Raw genomic sequence first — 26,324 nt, 5'->3', positions numbered from 1 at the left:
CCAACCCCGGGCCTTGAAACCAGCGGGCGAATGGGCGCAGGGCGGCCCTTCAACGCTGACCGCCTGGCCAATTGGGGATTCCGCGTGGCCACAGCGGCAGCCAATCGACATGTAGCGCGGTGCCGCCGCGGAGAGGTCCGGCCCGAATATCCCTCCGCCTTCCTCCCTCCCCCTCTCTCCCTCCCTGAGAGCCGCCGTTCACTCACCGCCTCCCTTTCCTTCTTTCTCCCTCCGCCACCCGAGCACCAGCCGCGCTCTGAGCTGCCCCCGGGGTCCCTCCCCCGCCGTCAGAGGAGCAGCTGCCGCCGCCGCCAGTAGCAAATTAGGAGGGAGGAAAGACGGAAAGGAGGAAGGAAGGGGAGCTGGAGCGACTACCAAGAGGGAGCCGGTGAATGGGCTTGTGGTGACCCCCGCCCCCCACCCCACCCTCCCTTCCCACCCGACCCCCAACCCCCATCCCCAGTTAGAGCCGCTGCCCGAGAGGCCGGGCCGTCGTCTTAAGAGGAGTCGCCGCCACCACCTCCGCCATGGAGCTGATCACCATCCTCGAGAAGACCGTGTCTCCCGGTAGGACGCGGGGGCCGGGGGTCGAACTGAGGTGATTGGGTGGGGGGAGGGGAATCCCTGGCCCCTCTGACCCTGTCCCCTTTCCCACTTTCCTTCCCCCCAGATCGGCTGGAATTGGAAGCGGCGCAGAAGTTCCTGGAGCGTGCGGCCGTGGAGAACCTGGTGCGTGCCACCCCGCCGTCCCCCATCCCGCCGTCTCCCCATCCCCTGCATGCGGGCCTTCCCGCCCTCCCGGAGGCCCAGGCCTCTGGAACCCACCCCGCCCCATCCCGTCCCCCTCCCCCCCCGTCCAACCTAACCCCGCCATCGGGAAGCCGGTGGGTGTGTCCCGCCCCGGGCCCGGCAGCTGGCCAATGGCGCGGCGCGCCGGGGTGACTGCCACCCAATCGGCGTGCAGCCTGAGGGCGGCGGTGCAGCAGGAGGGAGAAAGAGGGAGGGAGGGGAGGTTAGGTTGCGCGGCGCTGCGTGTTCAGCAAGGGTGGGGGTGGGGGAGCCGGGCCTAGGGGCCATGTGGAAGCTACGAACCCCACTGCCCGCCTTGTTCGTACCGGGGCCGGCTTCTCCTTCCTGTCCCATGGCCCCTGTGATTGTCCGCCTACTTCCCAGAGTTCTACCGTTTCCAGTCTCCCTTGGTCTGTGCTCATGGCCAGGCCTGCACCCGAATGCCTCTTAACCCATTTCCGGCAGTGTTTCTCCCTTTCTTGACTGGGTATTTCTCACCCGGGTTTTTGTATTTACCCCCCTCGCCCCCCCGGATCAGTAGAGACTAAATCTGCACCCAGATAACAGGCTGAGGCTCATCCTTGAGATCGGGCCTGTTTCCAGAGGAAAGTTCCTCGTTTTTCATATTTTCAAATTTAAAGGGTTCAGAAGAAGTGAATGTTAAGTCTCCTAGAGACTGGACCTCTGTATAAAATCGTGAGATGTATTGGTTGAAACAACCTATGTGCCAGTAATGTTTCTCTTTGGATTCCCTCCTGTTGGGGGGATGGGGAGCAGAGAGACGGGTGAATGATACTAGATGTCTTTTAAAGGTAATAGTTCTAAATAACACTGTAACCAGATGTGTTCTTTTGTGTTACCTAGGCAAAATAACGCAAGGAAAAAAAGTGACAAGGCGTATTTTTATTTTATCCAAACTGCCTTTGAATGGTTTTTGGGTTTTTTGTGTTTTGTGGAGTTTCGTGTTTTTTGTTGTTTTTTTTTTTGCCTTTCCATGTGTTCGTTTTTATTACTAATATTTTTATCCTTAACTTTCCATAGAAAAGATTTTTATCCACTAGTATAGACTGATAATATTTCCACTTGGTATATATTCCTCTTTTCTTCTTTTGCTAAATTTGCAAGGAGCCTTTTCTCTTATTTCTAACATTTTATCTTATTCCCAACATTCCTAACATTCTTTAGTGGTACATAATTAATAAAACTTTTAAGAATTATTTTCCATTGTGATTGCAGAACTTGTTAGTGGTAAACTATCTGCTTTTAGTTTTTCCTGTTAGCTTTTCCATTGGAGAGAGCTTTTTGCAGGGAAGACTAATGTGTGTTAAAATTTTTAAACCAAATTTTTAAACCAAACTGAGGACCTGAGCGGTACAAAAGATTGAGTATACTTTTCAAGAATCTACAGTAATGTTTAAATAACCCAAGAATAGGAACAACTCAAGGAATAGGAACCTTCAGTGTGTTAACTGTTGCCTATTAAACATGAAGTCATTTTCCTTGACATTTTTATCTTTTAGTTGCCCCCTGTTTCTAAATATTTGTTATCACTTTTTCCTTATAAATCTTTTTTCACTGTTACCATTTTGCTGAAACACTGAAAACTAAACTAGAGAACACTAGCCTCCTAAGTCTATGTTTTACATTTAGAAGGACTTCCCTCTCTTATACATGGTTCCGTGAGATCAAAAGCCACCCTGGGTATCGTTCTTTTTGGACTAAGATTTTTTTAATGTAAATTTTAAAAGTAACAATTTTACTTTCTACCCTGTCATAACATATTCATGTAACAAATATAATTTACTGAGTACCAGGTTTTGTTCTAGGTATGAAGAAGAATCCTCTACCAGATTGTCAAGCTTGCTTTAATTCTGGGGGACCTAATGTGAAGATTTGGGCACTCTTAGTTGATGTTGATAGGAAAATCTGTAACTCCTTGTTAAATGTTGAGTCTGTGTGAGAAGATGGATGACTTCCTCATGTACCAAATAACATTTTTATAGGAATCTTGAAGTAGATATTTTGGCATTTTCCGAAATATTATGATATGTCCTAAAAATTTCAGGTTTTCCCCAGTTTTTTGGTGCTATTCTCGATTGGTGAAATTCCTAAGAGGTATTTTCATTCACATCTTAACAGCCCACTTTCCTTGTGGAACTGTCCAGAGTGCTGGCAAATCCAGGAAACAGTCAGGTTGCCAGAGTTGCAGCTGGTCTACAAATCAAGAATTCTTTGACATCTAAAGATCCAGATATCAAGACACAGTATCAGCAGAGGTGGCTTGCTATTGATGCTAATGCTCGACGGGAAGTCAAAAATTATGTAAGTAGCTTTCATCTCCTTTTGGTCATACTAGCCTGGGGAATGTCAGTTCTTTTGTCGTCTACATGGGAAAGAGCTGATAGTGCAATAGATGTCTGGGATCTAAACTTAACTTGAAGGTATAAAATGTATTTGATATAAGTCTTCTTTCTCCAACTGTCTTTCTCCAAGTGATTCTTCCTTAATTAACTAGCACTTAGCTCTTGCTGAACTTCTGCTGTAGATAGTTCTCATTGTTTGGTGATTTAAGCATGGCACTGTGTGGAGTCAGAAGGGGAATTAAATGATCTCCTGGGCTTTCAAGCCCAAAGAGTTTGTGAAATAAGATTATGACATTAATCGTGTTTTTATCTACTTAGCAAATAATGAGAAACTTCTAGAAACATCTGGCTTTTTGTCAAGGTGTTTATAAAGTGAGCTGATGGATTTTTAGTTTTTATTTATTTTTTTGAGGAAAATTGAATGTCACTTGTTGCACTGCATTATGGAGTTCTTGTGATTTGCTTGCTGAATTAGAAATCCATAATTCTTGCTGCAGCAAAGAACTCAATATATGGACATATATGGTTTTTTTTTTTTTTTTTTTAAATTGGGTTCTTTAGTGGCCTTTGTTACATGGATAAGGCACAGAGGGTAGTAAGTCTAACATGTGTGCAGTCATCAGCTGGTCCTTGGTATTTGAGGAGAAACCAGTGGGGGGATTCCTGCGTCTGTACTTGTGCTAGTCGTGGTTCTGCACATCAATCTTCTGTTTCCTGGTTCTGGGTGTCAGCATTAGGTAAATTAGTGCTCTTTATGGCAGTAACTTCTCTTTCTAATTATGTACCTCCTTCCCTCTTCGCTCTTGCATGGAGGAACTCATGACAGGAAACTAGGTTACAAAAGCCAACTTATTTTGAATCTTCTTTGGAATATGTAGAGCTATTTCTATCCACATTGGGTTTCCTTATATGATAACATTTTAATTCTCCTTTCAGTAATTTGATATAAATGAAGTTTATTCCATTAATCACTGGAAATCTTTTGTTGTTTGTTTGTTTGTTTTTGTTTTTTTGGCCGTGTGGCGTGCGGCATCTTAGTTCCCCACCCAGGGATTGAATCCATGCCCCCTGCAGTGGAAGGGTGGAGTCTTAACCACTGGACCACCAGGGAAGTCCCATAATCACTGGAAATCTTGATACTTAACTGTATTCATTCAATTTCTCGTTTTCCTCAAATTACACAATAGTAAATGAGAGAAGACATGATTGGAACTGTAGTTGACTTTGGAGGGGGGCACATCAATCTTAACATCAAATTTTTTTAAATTTTTGAGTAAGAATTTGTATAGGCATTATTGAGCTTTCATGCATGAAAAAAAATAGCAGTTATCTTGGGCTTTTTTCCCTTTCATAGCACATCTGGTAATACTTTCTCAGTGCTGGTGGTTATTTTTTTAAATGTGGGTCTGGACACAGTTGAGAGCTAATTTCTTACTCCTCTTATTTCTGATAATTGACAGTTATCATTAGGATCACCCCTAGTTTTAAAAAAATAACTTCCAGTACTCAGGATTTAGACATTTGTAGTCTCTAAGTCACCTCAGGTAATATTAATTAATGGTCTTCTAGAAGCAATTTAAAGGAGAAAAGCTAAAGATAGAATGGGATTCACTATGGCCATGTATGTACTAGGAGATGGTGCAATATAAAGGCACCCTGGATTTCTTAGTCAGGCTTGGATTAATACCTGTTCAGCCCCTGCCCTTTTGGACAATTCATCTCATCCCTGCTCCCTGCCCCCTTCCCCATAACAGTTTTTGTTAAAGTCCAGTCTAGCTCTGGTAGCCCTAGGGAGCAAAACCTTCATTTAGAATCAGTCAGAACTGTTATTGGGTAGAGCTGTTGGGAGTGGGCAGGGATGATGATATACCCTATAAGGGGGAAGGATGGGGATTTCATTATTATTAGCTACAAAGCAGGATACTAAGTGACCTGACCTAGTCAGCAGAGCTGGCCTGAATATCTGGCAGCTACTCTTTGTCCTGTGTTCATGCCAGGAACAGTTAACTGTTTGCCTTTTGAGTGGACTGGTGATTCTTAGTGAGTTCATTGACTGAATTAGCTGATCATGGTAATGATTAACCCAGGGTCAGTTGTGGCTTCATTCTTTATCTGTACCTATGCTTTTGCTACTTTCTTACCTTGGGGTGAACACTGAGGTGAGGTATCTGGCTTTGGAGATGCCATTTGGAAGTAGGAGATAATTGGTTTCATTTCTAGGCTCTGGGGCAGTGTTGATTGTGCTGCTGTTGGTATTGAGGCTGGCTGTTTTCCCAACAGGTGGCCTATACTGTATATGCCTTTTCCTACTTTTCTGTATTATAGAAAACTCAGAGACTGATGTAAGAGGTATGCTGGTAGGCAAAATATATTCAAGTAGTATTAAAATTGGTATCTTTTGTCTTTTTGTGTGTGTACCTGCGTACAGGTTTTGCAGACTTTGGGCACAGAAACTTACCGGCCTAGTTCTGCCTCGCAGTGTGTGGCTGGTATTGCTTGTGCAGAGATCCCAGTGAACCAATGGCCAGAACTCATTCCTCAGCTGGTGGCCAATGTCACAAACCCCAACAGCACAGAGCACATGAAAGAGTCGACATTGGAAGCTATTGGTTACATTTGCCAAGATATAGTAAGTGCTGTATCTAACTTATATACCTCTGATTCCCTCTAGTTGTAACATGCATGGTATTAGAATTATTCTTTATCATCATGAAAAAAAACCAAGCTATTGCAGAGTGTTTTGAAAGTAGGGCTGCTTTATTTGTTATTTTAGACTTCTGTATTTAGATAGTTAATTTATTCTCATATTGCTAAGCATGCCCTAAAGGAAAGAGACTCAAGGTTTACAGACTCAAGATGGAAATCCCTGTATGGAGGGGCATAGATATTCTCTCCTCTCCTTGATCTGATCACTTTCTGTAGATCCTCAGTGTACCAAGGATGCTGTGTTACTTTTTCAGTTACTATTTTACAGAAACAGTTTGCCAGCTTTTGCTGTAGTGGTTTAACCACTGGAGCCACAACACAGTATGTTAAATGCAGCCCTCCTAGGACTGTTGTTGCTGCTGAGGTTACTACTCTTGGTGTCTGTTTTGATATACAGATTTGATGAAGCAAAGAAGTCCACAGCACTTGACCTGGACTTAGACTCCATAGATGTGCCCAGGTGTTGATCCTTGGTCCTCAGATGTTCTGAAGCTTTACTTCAGTTGGTACAGATGGCCTGGAAAAACACACCAGACTGCCATCTCCATTTGCACAGAAGGGGAAAAAAAAAAGCCAGCATTACTTCATGCCCAGAGTCATTATGCTAAGAAGCAGAGATGAAGTTGATGAGTTTAACTTGTTTCAGTTCAATTTTGGACTACCAGACCCTGGGATATTTTGCAGGTGGTTTGTCCCTAAATGGAAGTGTGTGGGAAAAGATCAGGAAAGTCTCATGATACTCTCTCAAATAGATTTTACAGTTGAAAGGACTGCTGATTAGTCATGAGCTCAATTATTATATTCACTGCACTTCTCTGCTGTTTCAGGACCCAGAGCAGCTACAGGATAAATCCAATGAGATTCTGACTGCCATAATCCAGGGGATGAGGAAAGAAGAGCCTAGTAATAATGTGAAGCTAGCGGCTACTAATGCACTCCTGAACTCACTGGAGTTCACCAAAGCAAACTTTGACAAAGAGGTAAGTGTCTCTTGATTAAAAGGTGTAGGTTCAGAGGGTGAGGCGTGAGAGTTAAATAAAAGTTTTGTTTTGTTTTAAGTTTATGACTTAGAAGGTACCATCTTGTTTAGAAGCATTTGTTTCCCAGCTAGTTAAGATGTGTGTTGTGTGAAACGGCCATGGAGTAGGTGTTTGTCATTTCTCATCAGGCTTTTGGGAATAATGTGATCCAAAATGTTTCTAGGTTTAGGTTTTCCCTTTTGCAGTCCAAAGTGTGAGTATGCTTTGGGATTTTTTTTAAAATGTTATGCAAATTGGGCTGTTTCATACTTCCTTAGAAAAGTGCTTTTGAAAATTAATATATATATAAAGTTTATTTTGCCTGAAAGTATTTCCCCCATTATTAATTTTTAGTTGTGTTAAAATGTACAATAAAATAAAGTTTGCCATCTTAACCATTTTTAAGTGTAAAGCTCAGTAGTGTTAAGTATATGCACATTGTTTTGCAACCAATCTCCAGAACTTTTTCATCTTGCAAAACTGAAATTATATTATTAACTCCCCATTTTCCCCTTCACAATCCCTGGCAACCACCTTTATACTTCTGATTCTATGAGTTTGTTTACTCTAGACAGTTTATGTTAGTAGAATCATACAGTATTTGAATTGTCTTTTTGTGACTGGCTTATTTCACTTAGCATGTCTTGGGTTCATGCATGTTATAGCATGTGTCAGAATTTCCTTTTTAAGGCTGAATAATAATTCCATTATATTCGTTTGTTGATGGGCATTTGGTTTGCTTCCTTCCACCTTGTGACTATTGTTAATAGTGTTGCTGTGTACATGGGTGTACAAATACATCTTTGAGAAGTTGTTTTCAGTTCTTTTGGATATATACCCAGAAGTCGATTGCTGGGTGATATAGTCTGAAAGCATTTCTGCGTGTTTGTTGATGCTTTTGTTGGGCTTTTTGCCTTTTCTTGGCCTTAGAGTGGACAAAGTAGGGAGGTCTAAGAAACCAAAGCAAACTGCAATTCTAATTGCTTGGAAAATGTAGTTCATTAGTCTTCTCCTGTATCTTACCACATTTGATCTGGGTTTGTTTGAATTCTCTTAAATTTTATTTTTTTTATTTTTAATTTTTTAAAAAATATTTATTTATTTATTTATTTGTCTGCATCGGGTCTTAGTTGCGGCATGTGGGATATTACTTGTGTCATGTGTGATCTAGCTCCCTGACCAGGGATTGAAGCCGGGCCCCCTGCATTGGGAGCGCAGAGTCTTAGCCACTGGACCATGAGGGAAGTCCCTCTCTTAAATTTTAAATACAAGGAAGGGGGTTTTCCTAATGTAGGGGGGTATTTTGTTTTGTTTTAACCATCTTTATTTAAATCCTGTGACCTACATTTTCCTGTCTGCTTCCTTCCCCAGGTCTTGTTAGTGAAGGTCATTTGGGGGATTAAAAGATTAAGGACCTCCTTAGAGGGCAGGTCATATAGTAGACACTGGGGGCAAACTCTGTAGAGCCTTCATAGTCCCATTACTGTGTCAGGAAAACCTGCTTGATTGGTCCAGAGTTGTGTGGGTCCCTGAGAGAGTGAGAGGTTTTCTTTGAAGGGATAGTCTAGTAACCTTCATGTATGTGGTTTATACTCTTCTCCTTTTCTTTATTTTTATTCTTTTGCAGTCCGAAAGGCACTTTATTATGCAGGTGGTCTGTGAAGCCACACAGTGTCCAGATACAAGGGTAAGTGAGAGGTCATGTGAAAACTTTGTCTTCTATCTTTCTTAGGAAATGCTAACTCTAGCATAGTAGTTTGAAATGTTGGAATCTGGTGACTTCAGAAATAGGTTTGACTAATACTGTTATTAAATAAGAAGTTTTCTTCACTGAATTGGAGAAGAGGGAAGAATAGTTCTTGGAAAGCTAACATGATGGAAGTTGCCACCCTCTTAAAAAAGATTTAAGGGAGAAATGGTTTTTGATCAACCTTGCTATTTAATTGCTGTAGGTTGTTCAAGTGATTGTTTTCCATTGTAGCCATTGAAACAGCTTTCCTATTGCAGTAACCTAAACCTTGACCCTTGAAGCTGGTGGGAGTAACGTCCAGTCTGAGGGCGTTAGTGAGTTTAGTCCTGCCAAGGGTTCCACAGATATCTTTAAAGTAAAAAAGAAGGAGAGGAAATACACTTCAATTGACCCTATAGATTATTAACCCATTTGAGTGAAGTGGTTATTTCCCTTTGTCAGATTGCATTGTTATTAAACTAAATAGTAAACTGTTTAATCTGATGTTTGCAAAAGGTACGAGTGGCTGCCTTACAGAATCTGGTGAAGATAATGTCCTTATATTATCAGTACATGGAGACATATATGGGTCCTGCTCTTTTTGCAGTAAGTATTTCTATTTTATGTAGTTGAGCATAGAGCTAATTGCAAAAGTCCATTATTCTTAGTTGCTGTTTCGTCAGTTCTGTAATTTTTTATTTAATGTTGTGAAATCAAGGAAATTCCCTGAGTCTGCGTATTAGATTTAAGTTCATCAGCAGTGTGCCAAGAAAACTTCTGCTACCTTTGTACTAATAAGAAGAGTATATTTTAAAAATCTGTTTCTTTTTCCTACCTTTCATTTCAGACCTAGCTTTCATAAATCTACATTTTTGAAACTTGAGTAGCTGTGGTTATAGGAGGGGTCGAACTTGAACCAGCACTTATTTGGGGCCTGGGGTGTCGTGTTTTCTCTCTTAAGATCACAATTGAAGCAATGAAAAGTGACATTGATGAGGTGGCCCTACAAGGGATAGAATTCTGGTCCAATGTCTGTGATGAGGAAATGGACTTGGCCATTGAAGCTTCAGAGGTGAGCCTGGGAGAGTCCATGTGGTGGGAGAGCTGTTATTCTGACTGGGCTTTGGGACTTACCTCTTTTGTGGATATTATTTTTCCTCTGGGAGAGCTTTATTGTGACCGGGCTTAGGGGGTATCTCCATTTGTAGAGATTTTGGGTTTTCTGCTAGCCAAAGGCCCTCAGGAGGGAGACAGATCAGGAATGAAGCATCTCCTGTTTTTACCAGTCAGGATTTGTTGAAAATACTAGTACTGTGAACACAAGGGGGCAGCAGGAAGTCACATTTTAACAAGGTGACATCTGATGCTGAATTATTTTCTTTTGGAAGGCCTAATGCAAGCATGGGATGTATAATTGATAGCTTACTAACTCTGGTGAAGGAATTAGATACAGAGAAAGGGGTTAATTCTGTACTCGCAAATTCGAATTCAAGCTTTGTTTCCAACCTTGATTGTCTTTATGTCCTACAAAAAGCACAATCTTTGGCATCTTTATGTAAACTTCATACATCTCTTCATCCAGAGGTCACTTAGTGAAAAAAGAATATAATTCTTAAGGTTGCCTTGGTCCTTTAAGGTAGATTATATGTATGGCCTAAAAGAATCCCATTGAAGTAGCCCAAAAATGAGCGCCTCCAAAGACCACACACACTGCATGTTGCCATGTGCTCCATGTATTTCTGTGCAGACCTGTGGGCAGCTCTCACTGTATGCCTTTAGTATCATAGCTTGTTTGCTGCTGTCCAGAATTTGCTTTATGTTTCTCCTCAGGCAGCAGAACAAGGACGGCCCCCTGAGCACACCAGCAAGTTTTATGCCAAGGGAGCACTACAGTACCTGGTTCCAATCCTCACACAGACACTAACTAAACAGGTGAGTTACCTTCCATATCTAGCCAGGTGAGCTGTGAAGCCTTGTTAACGGTTGGTTTGCTGTGGAACAGTTGCCACGAAGGAACTCAGCAACTCTTGAACTAGTTGATGTTCTGTTATAGATGCCTCGGGAAGAGCTGAGCTGGATCTATAGGATCCTCTAGGCTCTGAGTAGTTTGTGACAAAATAAATGTAGCAAGACTTCATGAGGGATGTGGGTTTAATGAGTAAGTTAGAGAAATTATCTTATAAGAAGTGTATCTTGGTTGCCATTGTTCCCTTTTGGCTTTATGCATCACAGTTTTTCTCGGTATGGTGTTTGGAAAGATTCTTTCTGTCACCTCATCTCTTCTGGTGCATGTGAAATATTATCAAAGAGCTGGCAGCGCTTTGAGGAAACAGCTGTAACTTTGAGCACTGCAAAATTTCTTCGTACACAGGAATGTAATTTGTTTTTAGGGAAGTACATGACTCTTCTAATATAGCAATCTTGAAAGATAAATAGAGATATACTTAGTTTGAAATGGACTGGGTGTTCCCTTAAATTTTCATCTCATCTTTTAGTTTTACAGTTGCTATTTTTCTATCTTTGACCTTAGTATTTTCACTTTTGTATATTTTTGTTGTGCTTTTCTCATTTGGGAACAAATCATTCTTTAGGTATATAATTTTCTGAAGTTGCATAAGCAGCCTGCCTTAAATTACTCTGGTGTGAACAGCCACAATAAGAAGGATATACCTTGAATTCTAGTTTCAAGGGAGATCTGAATGGAATCTTTTTAAACTTTTTATTGAAATAATAATTACTAGCACACCAGAACCACACTCCCCACTCCCATCCCCCCAGTGTCTTCTTCCTGGTCGTTAACTCCTCCCTCACCTTTAACTGCATAGATTTTGACTGATTTTGAACTTTATATAACTAGAATCATATAGCATGTATTCTTTTGTTCTGCTTTTTACTTTATGTGTTCAAGACTCATCCTTATTGCATGTAGTTGGAGTTTGTTCATCTCATTGTATAGTACTAAGAAGTATTTTCCCTCTATCTGCATCTTGTTTAACAAAGGCTGTGCTGTGATGAATCTTTGTGGAAGGGATAAAGATATGAAGGTTTTATATTTTATTTATATCCCCAAAGCTTAAGTTGTAATGATATTTGGGAGTAGTCAGAGGACCTTTTGAGTTAAAGTGATTCTTTGAACAAAAACTTAATTAGTGCCACATTCTTGCACTAGGATGAAAATGATGATGACGACGACTGGAACCCCTGCAAAGCGGCTGGGGTGTGCCTCATGCTCCTGGCCACCTGCTGTGAAGATGACATTGTCCCGCATGTCCTCCCCTTCATCAAAGAACACATCAAGAACCCTGATTGGCGGTACCGGGATGCAGCAGTGATGGCTTTCGGCTGTATCTTGGAAGGACCAGAGCCCAATCAGCTCAAACCACTAGTTATACAGGTGAAGCTGAGGGAGTTTGTGGGTGGAAAGTGGGATATTTATTGTTCATTTAAACTTTTTGCTTGAAGATTTGCCTTTATGTTAAGGACAAAGCTGTAAATAGTCATCCACAAAGGTTACTTCTAGATAGCTATTTGCTGTCAATGAGGCATAAAATATATTTCTTTTTTTATTACAAAAATCACATGACTTGAAAAATGCAGAAAAGGCCAAAAAGAAAAAGCTACCTTTAATCCCATTGCCCAGTGAATAACATTATTAATTCTTGGTATTTATCCTTGAAGGTTTTTTCTGTGTGCATGTATGTGCAACAGGATGGAGATCTTACTGTACAAATAGTCTTAAAACTTGTTTTTTCACTAAATGCTATATCATAAACAATTCTCCATAGTGTTTTTTTTTTTAAATAAATTTATTTATTTATTTTTGGCTGCATTGGGTCTTCGTTGCTACGCGTGGGCTTTCTCTAGTTGAGGCGAGCAGGGGCTACTCTTCGTTGTGGTGCGCAGGCTTCTCATTGCGGTGGCTTCTCCTGTTGTGCATGGGATCTAGGTGCATGGGCTTCAGTAGTTGTGGCTCGCGGGCTCTAGAGCAGAGGCTCAGTAGTTGTGGCGCACGGGCTTAGTTGCTCCACGACATGTGGAATCTTCCCAGACCAGGAATCGAACCCGTGTCCCCTACATTGGAAGGCGGATTTTCAACCACTGCACCACCAGGGAAGCCCAAGAGTACATTTTAATTGAGCTTAGTGTATGTAGACCTCAACCTTTCAGGAATAGCTAAATGCCATCACAGCTGCATCCTGGGATCTCTGCCTGAGTAATTCAGTAAAGATTGCTGAAAGTATTCATACCAAACTCTTAATAAAACTGTATACTGGGGGCTTCCCTGGTGGCGCGGCGGTTGAGAGTCTGCCTGCCAATGCAGGGGACACGGGTTCGAGCCCTGGTCTGGGAGGATCCCGCATGCCGCGGAGCAACTAGACCCGTGAGCCACAACTACTGAGCCTGTGCATCTGGAGCCTGTGCTCCGCAACAAGAGAGGCCGCGATAGTGAGAGGCCTGCACACCGCGATGAGGAGTGGCCCCCGCTTGCCGCAGCTGGAGGAAGCCCTCGCGCAGAAACGGAGACCCAACACAGCCATAAATAAATAAATATTTTATTAAAAAACAAAACAAAAAACTGTATACTGGGATTTGGTGAAGAGAGGCAGACTTTTTCACTTTTCCAGTTACTTTTATTATATTGTTGGATATTTGATAAGCATGTCTTATAAAATGACAAAACCATCTTGATACTTTGAGTTAGATTCCAAACATCAGTATTTCCTCTTCTGAGGTATCAGTCAGCATGAACTTTAATCTTTGTTTCGCTTTGCCAATAACTGTTGTATTTTCAGGCTATGCCCACCTTAATAGAATTAATGAAAGACCCTAGTGTAGTTGTTCGAGACACAACTGCATGGACTGTGGGCAGAATCTGTGAACTGCTTCCCGAAGCTGCCATCAATGATGTCTACTTGACTCCCCTGCTGCAGTGTCTGATTGAGGGCCTCAGTGCTGAACCCAGAGTGGCTTCAAATGTGTGCTGGGTGAGGGATTTTCTTCCTGGTGAGATAAGGAGGCTGGCCAAGCCATTGGCAAGGAAGTAGGAGGTGTGGGAGAGAAATGGGTCTACCTCACTAGAAGGCTTTTTCTGAATAGCATCTCCTTTCTAATTTCTTCAATTAAAATGTGGGGGAGATGCGAGCTGCATGACCCAGTGGGAGCTGTTGACTCATGGTGACTGGTTCCCGAGCCATTTAGAACAGTCATGTTAACCCAGTGGGAAAACTATCTGGACTTGGTTTTTTTTCTTCAGTTGCTTGGGGACAAGAAATTTTGATTAAGGTAGAGAGTTGCTGGCTATGAAAAGTAACCATTGCTGAGAAGGGGGTATGAGGGAAGGAAGGTAGGCAGCTCAGTGTTGAGTCAGTATAGGCTGAATGTAGTTTGTTAGGGACCTTTGGGGTTTAGGGGAGGAAGGTAAAATAAGGAAGGAGTGGGGCAAAAAGGCTTTCTGTGAATGGAAAGAGAAGAAATGAAGTGGCAGGCATTCGTGGTAGGTGAAAATACTCTGCTGCTTAGAGAGTTGTGCGTAGATTATTAGGCAGGAGAAACAAAATATAAATAAACATATATACATACATATATTTATTTAATTTTAAGGATAGCTGTACATGTTAAGTTGTCTTGAGATGACCTTGATAGGAAGAATTGAGGATTCACTGCCATTGGTTTATTCTTAGATCAGTTGGAAAGGAACTCTGCCCAAGGTATCTTAAGGGAAAATGAGGCAATCCTGGAGTGGGATTCTTTTCAAGTTTAATTAATATTTACTCTGTCTGGGTTTAAGGCTTTCTCCAGTCTGGCTGAAGCTGCTTATGAAGCTGCAGATGTAGCTGATGATCAGGAAGAACCAGCTACCTATTGCTTATCATCTTCTTTTGAACTCATAGTTCAGAAGCTCCTGGAGACCACAGACAGGTAACTGATACTACACAGAAATGAGTGAAATGAGTGGTGTCTTTGCATCCAACTCCTTTTGCCTCTTGTGTGGGGACTGTTTAACCTAATCATAGAAACATTGCAATAGGAGAAATTAAAAGAATCCTGTTGTAGATTGTTTAAATAAGAGTGAGAAAAGAAATGTAGACTTTTGACTACCTTAGAATTGTACAGTTTATAATTAAAGTCAGAAAATAGTCTCATTTCTCTACAGGTAGAGAGTAATTGACCTAGAGAGGTCCCTTCATTTTGCAGTGTCTACAGTTAATAGGGGTATTTGATTATGGTATAAGAGAAATAGTAGTTCTCATGAATTTAGTTGCCATACCAGATTACTAACCACCATTTATGATATTGGGTGAGGAACTTGGCATTAAACACAGTTGTTTTATAAATGAGTTTTGGAAATGTAGTTTGAAGGGGTTATAAGTTGGGGACAACCTTTAATTATTGTGATTTTGGGTAAGCTATACCTAAAGCCATGCTCAAAAGAAACCATTAGGAAGAGGGCTGGGTATCAATTCTTCATGCTTAACTAGTTCATTTCTTCTTCTCTATTCGAGATTGTATATAAAGGCGTCTCTCGCAGATGAATGAAGAAAATTGATATAACCTTTTTTTTTCTTTTTTCCAACCACACCACGCGGCTTGTGGGATATTAGTTCCCCGACCAGGGGTTGAACCCAGGTCCTTGGCAGTGAGAGTGCCAAGTCCTAACCGCTGGACCGCCAGGGAATTCCCAAGTTGTCTTTTTCATAGCTGTTTGTGCAACCTCTTCAATTGTCCACATGGGTTCTTCAGCATTTTTAACTATTTTTCCTACAATTTTAGCCCATTTCCAAAAGGGCCGTTGTAAAGTTTAACCAGGTCTGGAAACCATATTGAACGTAGTCATTGGCTCAGAGATTGAAAATTTGGTTCCAGGCTGTACTGTGTTTGCCAAACTCAGATCAGGTCTGCAACCATGTCGGTTTCTGGGTTATTTTCAGTGAGAGAGTTTCTATATTATAATGACTTCTCTGTCCTTTCTCAGTTAAGGCTTTACGATTTTTGCTGTGTGTTCCTTACAGACCTGATGGACACCAGAACAACCTGAGGAGTTCTGCATATGAATCTCTAATGGAAATTGTGAAAAACAGTGCCAAGGATTGTTACCCTGCGGTTCAGAAAACGACTCTAGTCATCATGGAACGACTACAACAGGTGCTCCAGATGGAGGTGAGACTGAGGGCGTTCCTGGTTCCTGGTGGGAAGGGTGTGGTACTTAACACAGAGCTCTGGTTTCAAGACTGTTCTCTTTTATTTAGTGTTTAAGCATATATGTTCTCAGAAAGATATAAGGCTTATACAAAAAATGTTGCAACTTAAAATTGTATTGCTTGCTACAGTTTATTCATACATGTGTAACACCATATACGTATATAAGCTTTTTATTTACTTTCCTGCATTAGCACCAGTAAAGATTATTTAATGGTCCTGGTAAACCCAGCAAAACTGGAAGCATTGAGGGAGTTTAGAGTCCTTTCAGAAGGTGTTTATTCAGAACATGATCTTTTTTTTGTAGTCACATATTCAGAGCACATCGGATAGGATCCAGTTCAATGATCTTCAGTCTTTACTCTGCGCAACTCTTCAGGTATGATGGTGCCTTATCACTTAATAGCTCCAGGGAAGAGAATCATATCTCAGGATGACAAGTTCATGTACACACAGAACTCTGAAGATGATGTTATAGATGATGATGGTCAGAAGCTCTTCTCAAAAGGCCTTAGTCTGATTCATTAGGAGAGTAATTTCCCATTTTCCTTTCTTGTCTGTCCATAAAAATGCAGTTTGTCTTTTGTACAATGTAGGGAAGGAAACTACTCCATTTGTGATGGTCCTCCCAGCTGTGCAGCTATTTTGTATTAACAACTTTTAGTCTGGTTTTCATTGGGTTGTCCAAGTGTAGCCCAGTCAGATTTGGTTCCCAGCTATGGTTCACTGAGCTAAAAATATAGCCTTGTGTTCTTACCATCATCTTTTGAAACAATTGCTGTTGGAAACTTTATTATAATTTATTTATAGTATTTGGTGTTCACAGTAGACTTTTTCTGAGGAGAGACTGGGAAAATTAAACTGTTAACTCCTTGCTCGTGACTGGAGTCATGGCGTGGCTGAGGAGCTATTCCCTTTTTTATCCAAGAACAGGAAAACCTTGGAACTTGTCTAGTGCTTAGGTGGGTACTAGGTTTTAGAATTGAGTGATGCTGACTAGGTCATCTTACCTATGACTCCCTTCTCTTTTTCACTCCAAACTTAATTTTTTAAAACATGACTGTTAAGAGGTCTTTCCTGATCCAGTAACATTAGCTGAAACAAATTAAAGGGTAGGGAGGGAGGTTTGAGGAATATTGAATTGGGAAAAATCAGATTGGCTTCAGTTTATCAAGACAATTTCTTGACCATCATCTGTAAATGGCTTAGGCTGTAGAAAGGGTTGCTCTTTTGTTTTATGAGTAAGAACTCTAATATGACATGTCCTTCTTCAAAGCTGAAATAATTTAACTGCCATTCCAGTACAACTAGATTATGGAGGCTGCTGACAAGGATTTGTCAGACTTAAATGAAACACAGAGGAGATGACTTTTTGCACCATGGAAGATCATCTTGTGTTTGTTCTGAATTGGGAAATAGATGAGATATTTAAATGTATGTTTCATTGCAGATGATTTGCACTGTCAAAACTTCTGAGCATAAAAAGCCTTCCCCCCCCCAAAAAAAAAAATTCTAGGGACTTAATTGATTTAAAAAAAAAAAAAAAAGTATGGTGTTCTGATTGAAGGGTTTGGAATCAACAGATTCTGAACTCTTATTCATTTCACAGAATGTTCTCCGGAAAGTGCAACATCAAGATGCTTTGCAGATCTCTGATGTGGTCATGGCTTCCCTGTTAAGGATGTTCCAAAGCACAGCTGGGTCTGGGGGAGTGCAAGAGGATGCCCTAATGGCAGTTAGCACACTGGTGGAAGGTCAGTGAGCCAAAATTGGGCAGGGAATGTCTTTAGAATGCAAGTGTATCAATGGCCATGAAGAATTTTTGACTGCAAAAAAGCATAGTCCCATCTTCTCACTTATTGGGGTATTGAGTCAGTTCAGAGCTGGATTGAACATAAGTGTAAATTTGTGTATAACTGCCTTGCCACTCTCCTTGAAGTGAATGGGGAGCCAATTTGCACATCAGATTGGAAACCTTTCTGGGGGTGGAGGGAACTGTTACCTACCTCATGTTCATCAGGTTCTTTTTTCCCCTAAAGTCTACTTGCTTTATTGAGGTTTGGCTCCTGTAAAGGATGGAGGAAGTAAAGGTTTCTGTTTTCTTTCCTGGCACTTGGTACCTTCTGGTTTGGGTTGTAACGCTTTGGATTCAGGTTGACGCAATATGGTGCCTGGTATGGAATGGAATGAAACACATCGAGTTCTAGGAATTAATTGATTTTCTGGGTGTTACATGTCTAACTATGCAGAATTGCTTTGGGGAAGCCATATCTGACTTAAGGCTCTTTGAAAGGCCATTAAAAGCACATTAAAGAGCACTTCAGAAACCTGGAATGCTTCTTCAGTGGTGGTCTGTAGGGTGTTTTTTTTTTTTTTAAGAATTTATTATTTATTTATTTATTGGCTGCGTTGGGTCTTCGTTGCTGCACGTGGGCCCCTCTCCAGCTGCGGCGAGTGGGGGCCACTCCTCGCCGTGGCGCGGGCTTCCCACTGCGATGGCCTCTCCTTCTGCAGACACGGGCTCTGCAGTGAGGCGCGTGGGCCTCAGTAGTTGTGGCTGGCGGGCTCCAGAGCGTAGGCCCAGCAGCTGTGGCGCACGGGCCCAGCCACTCCACGGCATGAGGGATCCTCCCGGACCAGGGCCCAAACCCATGTTCCGCGCATTGGCAGGCAGATTCCCAACCACTGCGCCACCAGGGAAGCCCTGTAAGGTGTATTATTATTATTATTATTATTTTAAACTAAACTTTTTTTTATTATTATTTTTTATAAATTTATTTATTTATTTATTTTTGGCTGTGTTGGGTCTTTGTTTCTGTGTGAGGGCTTTCTCCAGTTCTGGCAAGCGGGGGCCACTCTTCATCGCGGTGCGCGGGCTTCTCACTGCCACGGCCTCTCCCATTGCGGAGCACAGGCTCCAGACGCGCAGGCTCAGTAGTTGTGGCTCACGGGCCTAGTCGCTCCGCGGCATGTGGGATCCTCCCAGACCAGGGCTCGAACCCATGTCCCCGGCATTGGCAGGCAGATTCTCAACCACTGCGCCACCAGGGAAGCCCCGTAAGGTGTATTATTAAGGCAGACCCATTTCTAGCATAAGGAGCCTATGTGCAACTGGTCTGGCAGGACACAGAAGTTGATTTTGGTTCCTGGAATGGCTGATTTGGATATGAAACCCAGACAGCTTTTCTTGACTGGCTTATTAAGTAAGTCCTTGATGGAATTGGCTAGAGACCAAGCTGGCTTCCAGGAGTTCCCTGGTGGTCTAGTGGTTAGAGTTCGGCACTTTCACTGCCGTGGCCCAGGTTCAATCCCTGGTTGGAACTGAGATCCCACAAGCTGCCCGGCGAGGCCAAAAAAATAGCTGGCTTCCAAAAGAGGACATGTTATAATCAGATGAAGAGGTGGACAAGAGGCAGTATCACTAGCTCAGGCAATTCATAATTAACCTTGACATTCGTTGGGGGCCATACCACTTGGTAGTTTCAGCCAGAGTGAAATCCCACTCTGTGGAGATTTGGCATTATCTCCAGGGTATAAGAGTTAGGCCCTTTCAGCAGTTCTGAATTTGGCTTGTCCAAGGCAGCCCGAAGTCTTTGTGATAGAATCTGTAATTAACTCACATTCTACTTAACTTTTGACTGGAGTGCATACATTTTGGGAGAGCTAGGATGGTTATTTTTGCTCACTTCTGCGATATCCTGTGGTACTAATAGTTTGTTTCTTTACAGTGTTGGGTGGTGAATTCTTAAAGTACATGGAGGCCTTTAAACCCTTCCTGGGCATTGGATTGAAAAATTATGCTGAGTACCAGGTAAGCTATGCTTTTCACAATAATACATTTATATTCTCATTTATACTTGGTAGTCATTGTAGTACAGAAGTCTGGATCCTGTAGCCCAGGTAGTATTTCCCTGTGTATCACCCTTAAGGGTTGAGCTACTTTGTTGCCCTGAGTGTCTGAACTAGAAATAGTCAGTGAAAGACAGGATATTAGACACATCAGAGTAGCACCCTAAGAAGGGGTTTTGTTTTGTTTTGTTTTCAATAAACCATCCACCTCTGCCACCACCACCCCTGGTGAATATTGTCTTTTCTGTCCTTTCTTAATGATAGCTTAGATAGTCCTAGTTCTCTTCCTGCCATATTGGTTGTTAAAAAATGAACTAATCTGAGAGAGGAAGGGTGTTTTCTTCTTTGACTCTAGGTTCAAGTGATAAAGGACCAGTAGCTCGGTAAAAAATCATGCCTTACCCCTGCAGGCAGCCTTTTCTGTTCTAGAGGTCATTTTCTTGATTCTTTGCAGGTTTGTTTGGCGGCTGTGGGCTTAGTGGGAGACTTATGCCGTGCCCTGCAATCCAACATCTTACCTTTCTGTGATGAGGTGATGCAGCTCTTACTGGAGAACTTGGGGGTGAGTGTCTATACACACAATCTAATTTACCGTTGGTTAGAAAGATGGTTAAACATCAAGATCCATGACAGGGAATGTATATGTCCCAGAATGTTGGCTGTGGGCTTATGAAGGGAATTGTTCATTTTCACAAGATGATTCTAACCTAAGGATGTGAAGTTAATTAAAGGAATGCATGGTCAATGCATGGAACTTGAGTGGGGCAGGTGGGGACCAGTAAAGTACAAAGGAAAAGTAAATATATAATTTCTCTATCTAGAGGTAAGCATTGCTAATTTTTGTGTATGTCCCTTAAGGTCTATACCCAACATATCAGTAGTTGCTTATTTTAGAAAGCTTTTTGAATCTTTGGACAGAGCTAACTTTTTTTTTTTTTTTTTTTTCAGAATGAAAATGTCCACAGGTCTGTGAAGCCACAGATTCTGTCAGTGTTTGGTGATATTGCCCTTGCTATTGGTGGAGAGTTTAAAAAATATCTAGAGGTTGTATTGAATACTCTTCAGCAGGCCTCCCAAGCCCAGGTGGACAAGGTAAGTTTAAAGCTATCTTTAAGTCCAGCCCTGACTGGAGCAGCAGGACTTTTGACAAATATACAACTAAAGGCCATCAATATGATGGAGATTCTGTTCTTTTTCTCTTACAGTCAGACTATGACATGGTGGATTATCTGAATGAGCTAAGGGAAGGCTGCTTGGAAGCCTACACTGGAATTGTCCAGGGATTGAAGGGAGACCAGGAGAACGTACACCGTTGAGTATACAACCCAGTTGACTTAGTCCAGTGTGCACTTAGCCAAATGGGCTGTGTGTTCATTGTGTAGTTTACTTGTAAACTAACACCTATTGCTTAAAAGAAGGGGAGAAGGAGGAACAGTGCTCTAATGAAGGGAGTAGCTTTGGAGGAGGATATAGACTATTATTTCTGATCCCTGCTTCTTCAGCTACCTTGCTTCACGTTTCTTGAGCATTGCAAGGGATGGGATCCAGCAAGGCTGTTGCTGCTGGTTGCATATGTACCAACCCTGAGTGGGAGTTTCCTAACCTCCACCATGCATCTGAATTGAAGGATTGGGGGGATTAGATTTCCTCTATCACCTGATGTTTTTGTTACTGATTGGGGAAATATTTGTACTTCACTCCTTTCGTATTACAGGCTTAGAGGAAAGGTTCCATTTGTGCTTCTGCAGATATATATATCTGCTTATAAGAAGAGGGGTATCTGCCTCTTCTGTTGACTTGAAGAATGACATCTTAATCTGAGGAAGAATAATTTGGTATAACTGTATGCAACTAGTTCTCCAGCCCAAAACCTGCCTGATGGGAGTAGAGTATTTGGGAATTTTGAAACAGGGTGTAGTCCTGCCAAATGTGGGACAACCTCATCAGACCTCTTTCTTTTATAGCGGATGTGATGCTGGTACAACCCAGAGTAGAATTTATTCTGTCTTTCATTGACCACATTGCTGGAGATGAGGATCATACAGACGGAGTAGTAGCTTGTGCTGCTGGACTGATCGGGTAGGTTATACCCTGCTTCTGATAGCTGAATAGAACATGTCACGGAAAATGAGAAGACGTGTAGTAAAGAATATTGAGAGTAGCCTGTGGATGGCAATTACCCACCTTTTTGGCACAGGGGGGATTTCTTTCTTTAATAGAACCCATCATATCCTGTTTTGAGTTCTCAGATAATAATTCATTCCAGAATTTAGCTCTAATCTCATTTCAGACCCTCCAGATTTCTAATTTCTCCCCACCAAACTCTATGAAGTGAGCTCTCAGAGGTATAGAAGCAGCATCAGATCTATGTCCATCCCATATTCTGATGTTGGTCAACAAATTGCCTCTGTTTAGCCTCCTCTACTGAGGGTTTCTGAGGTATTAGAAGAAAGAACATTGGTTTTGAGCAGCTCAAAGACCTGGAGTCTAGTTCTGATTTTACCATGAATTAGCTGTGGAACCTTGGGTAAGTTATTCTACTTTTTTAGACCTCATTTTTTTTAATCTGTTGAGGGCAGGTGTTAGACTTAACTTATCTTTAAAATTTCTTCCAGCTTTAAAAAGTAGGTAAATACCAAGAAACCTATATCTAGCTTAGCACTGGTTCGGAAGGTTCTAAATATGATCTTGTTGTAGGTCCAGGAGCCCATTTTCAGGTGTGTTTACTTTGTACAGGGACTTGTGTACAGCATTTGGGAAGGATGTACTGAAATTAGTAGAAGCTAGGCCAATGATCCATGAACTGTTAACTGAAGGACGGAGATCGAAGACTAACAAAGCAAAAACCCTTGCTACATGGGCAACAAAAGAACTGAGGAAACTGAAGAACCAAGCTTGGTAAGAGCTTGTCTCCACTGCCCTCTTTCTTCTACTTTCTTGGGGAGGAGGTACATTTTCTTTAGACTGTTCTGACAAGGGCTTTCTTTAGGTGTTTTGTTTTGTACTCTTTCCCATATAAGTGCTTCTGAGCCAGGCCTTTGTTCCTCAACCTTGTACTAGTGGAAGGGTCAGGCAGCCAATCTTTCCTTGAGCCAAATTTTTGGTTCCTCATGGTGATAAAGAACAGAACTTACATAACTAGAATTCACTGAAGTCCCCAAATCATTTTGGGACCTTAATAAAGTCATCGATAACGGCATTTTCCCAAAATTCTCTTTCTACTCTTTATTTCTTTCCTCATTTTGTTTTCTTTCTTTACTGCAGTGCTTTGAGACATTGCTTCTTTTACAGAAGATATCCAAAGTCGGAGTTGTCTGACCTCTGCTTTGAAATGTAGTTTTAATATATTTTCCTCTCACTTACTGAGTTATCTTACAGCACAGATCTCAGTAAAATTGGCTATTTTGAGTTTTATCTTTTCAGTTTCCCCCCCTTCGTAAGTGCTAATGAGAGCAGGTAGATGGCACATAGCAAAATAATAAAAATAATCAGTCCTTGAAAAGTTGACAAATTCCATTCAGGTCTATAAGCACTTAATTGTAGGAATCAGAGAGGTGTTTGACTCTACTGGCTATATGGGATCTCAAAAATTGACCTTTTTTCCAATCTGTTTTTAGATCTGTTACCATTGGGATGATAACCTGAGACCCCCACTGGAAATCTCCAATCTTTTGAGAAACCCGGAAGTGAGGAGTGTGCACGGATGCTGAATGTTTGGGAATGAGAGGATGAGTGAGTGAGGCTTGAAAACACACCACATTGAAAATCCTGCCACAGCAGCAGCTGCAGCCATCAACAGCGGCGCTGTTAGTGAGCTAAGTAATCACTGACTTCGTAGAAAACCATAATGTCGGCCATCTTGGAAAAGAGAAAAATGGTGGATTTACTTGCTTAAAAAAAAAAAAAGAAAGCTCTCTCTTCCCAGGAGAGGCTAGAACTAGCTTTTCTGTCTTTTGGCCGGTGCCGAGTGGAATGACTAGTTTGGGGGAGAGGAGGAGGGACTGGGTTCAGCTGTGGTGCTTTGTTGTAAAAGGCATCCTGGCCTTTGCTACTGATAAGAAAGATGGAGCCTGGGTCTCAAGCCCACCTTTGGTGTACCTTTGCCACATGGTACTGGTACTGTATGTGTGCTGGCTGAAAGGAGGGTGAGGGATTCTTTACAGTCTGAGAATGAGTGTGTGTGAGTGAGGCGGTATCCACATTCTCAACTTCAAGTCATTGCAGTTTCTTTTTCCCAGAAAAAAAGGGGTTAGGATGTTGCATTTCATGAAACTAACTGAAGTTCTGTCTACTGATGCAGCACAAGAGATATAAGAGAGAAAAAAAAAGGAAAGACGCTCTTAGGTTTTGTTTTTTGGGTTTTTTTTCTTTTTTTTTTTTTTTTTTTTAATTCTAGGGAAAACACTGACGAATGGTCAGAGCTCCCACCCTGATCTGTTCATCAAGGCGCCTTTCCTAATAATATGGTTCAACTGTGAATGTAGAAGTTGGGGGGGGGAACTCTGGAGTTAGAGGATATAGAAAAAATAAAAATACAATTGTTACAAATAAAGAATGCAGACTTCGAAAACAAAAGAAAGCCACAACCCAAACAAATCAAAATTTAAATGCTCATAATTGGCAGCACAAAAGAAAAGTTCTCTCCTGACATGTATCTTGGCAGTCTGAACGCCCCCAGAAAATTGTGCCAAAGAGTTTAGAAAACAAACATACCATAAAAGTAAACACACACAAACAGCAAATTTCAGGTAACTATTTTGGATTGCAAACAAGGATAAATTTAATGTTTAAACAATCTGATAAAATAACCATTTGGAAACTGCTTGGCCTTCTGTTCTCTTTTATTTGATTGATTATAATGCGGTATTGGTCTCTTGCTGCACTTCAAAACCAAGTAATCAAAACAAAGGAATATATATGTGTGTATATATATATACACATATATATATATGTTAGAACTCTTGTGATGAAAATGGCACTTGAAAAAGGTTATATTTTTCCACTGAAGTTGAAGATTAATAAAATGGTGTCAAAACATTCCCCTGGTCACACGCTGTAATATTTTTTTTAAAGTGTGATGTGCTCTGATAATGATAAATCAGACTTAATTATTTTCCCTTTTACAAGGAAACAGGGCACCCTGAATTTTGGTTTTAGACTTTTTCAGCAATAAGGAGGGATGTTGGTAAGCTTTGATCCCCTTTTGGTTTTGCAGTTATTAGGAGTTTTTGCTGGCATTTTGAATATGCTTTCAAAAGCACCAAGGAAGATTTTTAAATTGCTTCCAGGTATTTGGAGGATTAAAAAACAAGACCTTAATTTCCCACTTGCATTTCCATTCTAGCAAAAAATATGGGCTTACATGTTTCTCTTTGCCAACTCCCTGTTCAAGCCTTCCATTCATAAGTGGGATTGGCTCAGTTTTGCCCATCCATACGGCAGCATCTCTAATAGCTCTTGTACAGGGTATCAGATATTGTGCCTTTTGGTGCCAGGTTCAAAGTCAAGTGCCGATCTATGAACCAGTGTACAAAAAAAATCCAGGTGTTTGAAGGAAAGACACTCCATTGTGAATAAAGAGCTCACACCAGCTCCTGAGCCCTCTGAAGAGACCTGGCCCTATAATGCCTTGTTCAAATTTTAGTTGTTCTTGAGGGAAAGGATGATATACTAACCATTCCTGGTAAGGGTTGGTCAGGGCTTAGGGAGGGGGCAGGAATATTGGGGAGAAAAAAAAAATCTGATCATTCCTCAGTGCTACCCATTTCTGTCCTGTGTGGGCTGCTTAGCTAGACAGCAGGAGAATAAAGTACACCGAGAACCATAATGAAAACAAAACCTTCCGTGTGTTTTGTCATGTTTTGTTCCAGGGAAGCAGTTGACAAATGCTGTTATTAATGCTTTCTCCCAGATCCACTCAGTGATGGAGAGGAGGAAAATGGGCTGGTTGGACTGTGGTCTTGGTGCCTCGCAGTTACCCTGCATTGGTTATGCATTTATTACCCTCTTTTCTAGTTACCTTTGGCTAGTGGGTCTTCCCACTAGGTATTTGTCCTTAATTGTACCACCTAAGGCAACTGGATGCAAAATGCATTCTGCCCATTCACTGTCTGGGCCTTCCCCACTCTAGTCTTGGCACATTCCTTCAAGAATGTAGTTACTGTCTGGTAAGATGTCAGTGCAAATGTGAAGAAAATAGGCATCGGACTAGGCTTTGGTTTGCCACAAGTGGCAGCTGCCTATATCAATTACAATTACATTTATTAATTTTGCTTTTCATTTTCCCAGTTCCTCTCAGCTCCCCTGTTGAAATGTTGAGATTTTGGCTGTCAGAGGCAACTGCAACATTGCCTTACGGACTTGTGGAGGAGGGGAATTGCTCAGTGTAGTGTTTTCATTTTCAGAACCAAGTAATCTAGTCACTCATATATAAGAAGTGTGTCAGTCCAACTTTAAGAAAAAATTCCAAATCCAAACTCCATCATCAGCTTTTGACAGCATCTTGGATTTTGAAACAACTTCAGTCTGTAATTGGCATTCAGAATGCCCTTGGCATGCCAGTCTGTGATGGCAGTAAAGACCTGTTAAAACACTTGAGCCCAACTTTATTAACCAAAACTGATACCACCACCTTTATCTTCTAAATAAAGTCCGCTTTATTTTTATTTTCAA

At 41.5% G+C, this 26,324-nt stretch overlaps 1 protein-coding gene across 1 annotated transcript; it reads left to right on the top strand.

The window, feature by feature from the left end:
* The first annotated feature begins 181 nt into the window (after nt 1-181).
* KPNB1 (karyopherin subunit beta 1) lies at nt 182-26,324 on the top strand. Its single transcript, XM_036836645.1, has 22 exons — nt 182-567; nt 671-729; nt 2,929-3,111; nt 5,581-5,781; nt 6,686-6,838; nt 8,505-8,564; nt 9,123-9,212; nt 9,568-9,678; nt 10,437-10,538; nt 11,776-12,000; nt 13,400-13,591; nt 14,395-14,525; nt 15,617-15,764; nt 16,111-16,182; nt 17,413-17,557; nt 19,532-19,614; nt 20,107-20,214; nt 20,601-20,744; nt 20,858-20,963; nt 21,617-21,731; nt 22,389-22,550; nt 23,270-26,324. Coding segments are annotated over exons 1-22 (2,631 nt in total). The 5' UTR covers nt 182-527; the 3' UTR covers nt 23,271-26,324.

The sequence above is a fragment of the Balaenoptera musculus genome, chromosome 20 (genome assembly GCF_009873245.2).
Source record: "Balaenoptera musculus isolate JJ_BM4_2016_0621 chromosome 20, mBalMus1.pri.v3, whole genome shotgun sequence".
Classification (NCBI taxonomy): domain Eukaryota; kingdom Metazoa; phylum Chordata; class Mammalia; order Artiodactyla; family Balaenopteridae; genus Balaenoptera; species Balaenoptera musculus.
Note: the sequence above shows the minus strand (reverse complement) of the source record. Positions and strands in the feature narration are given on the sequence as shown.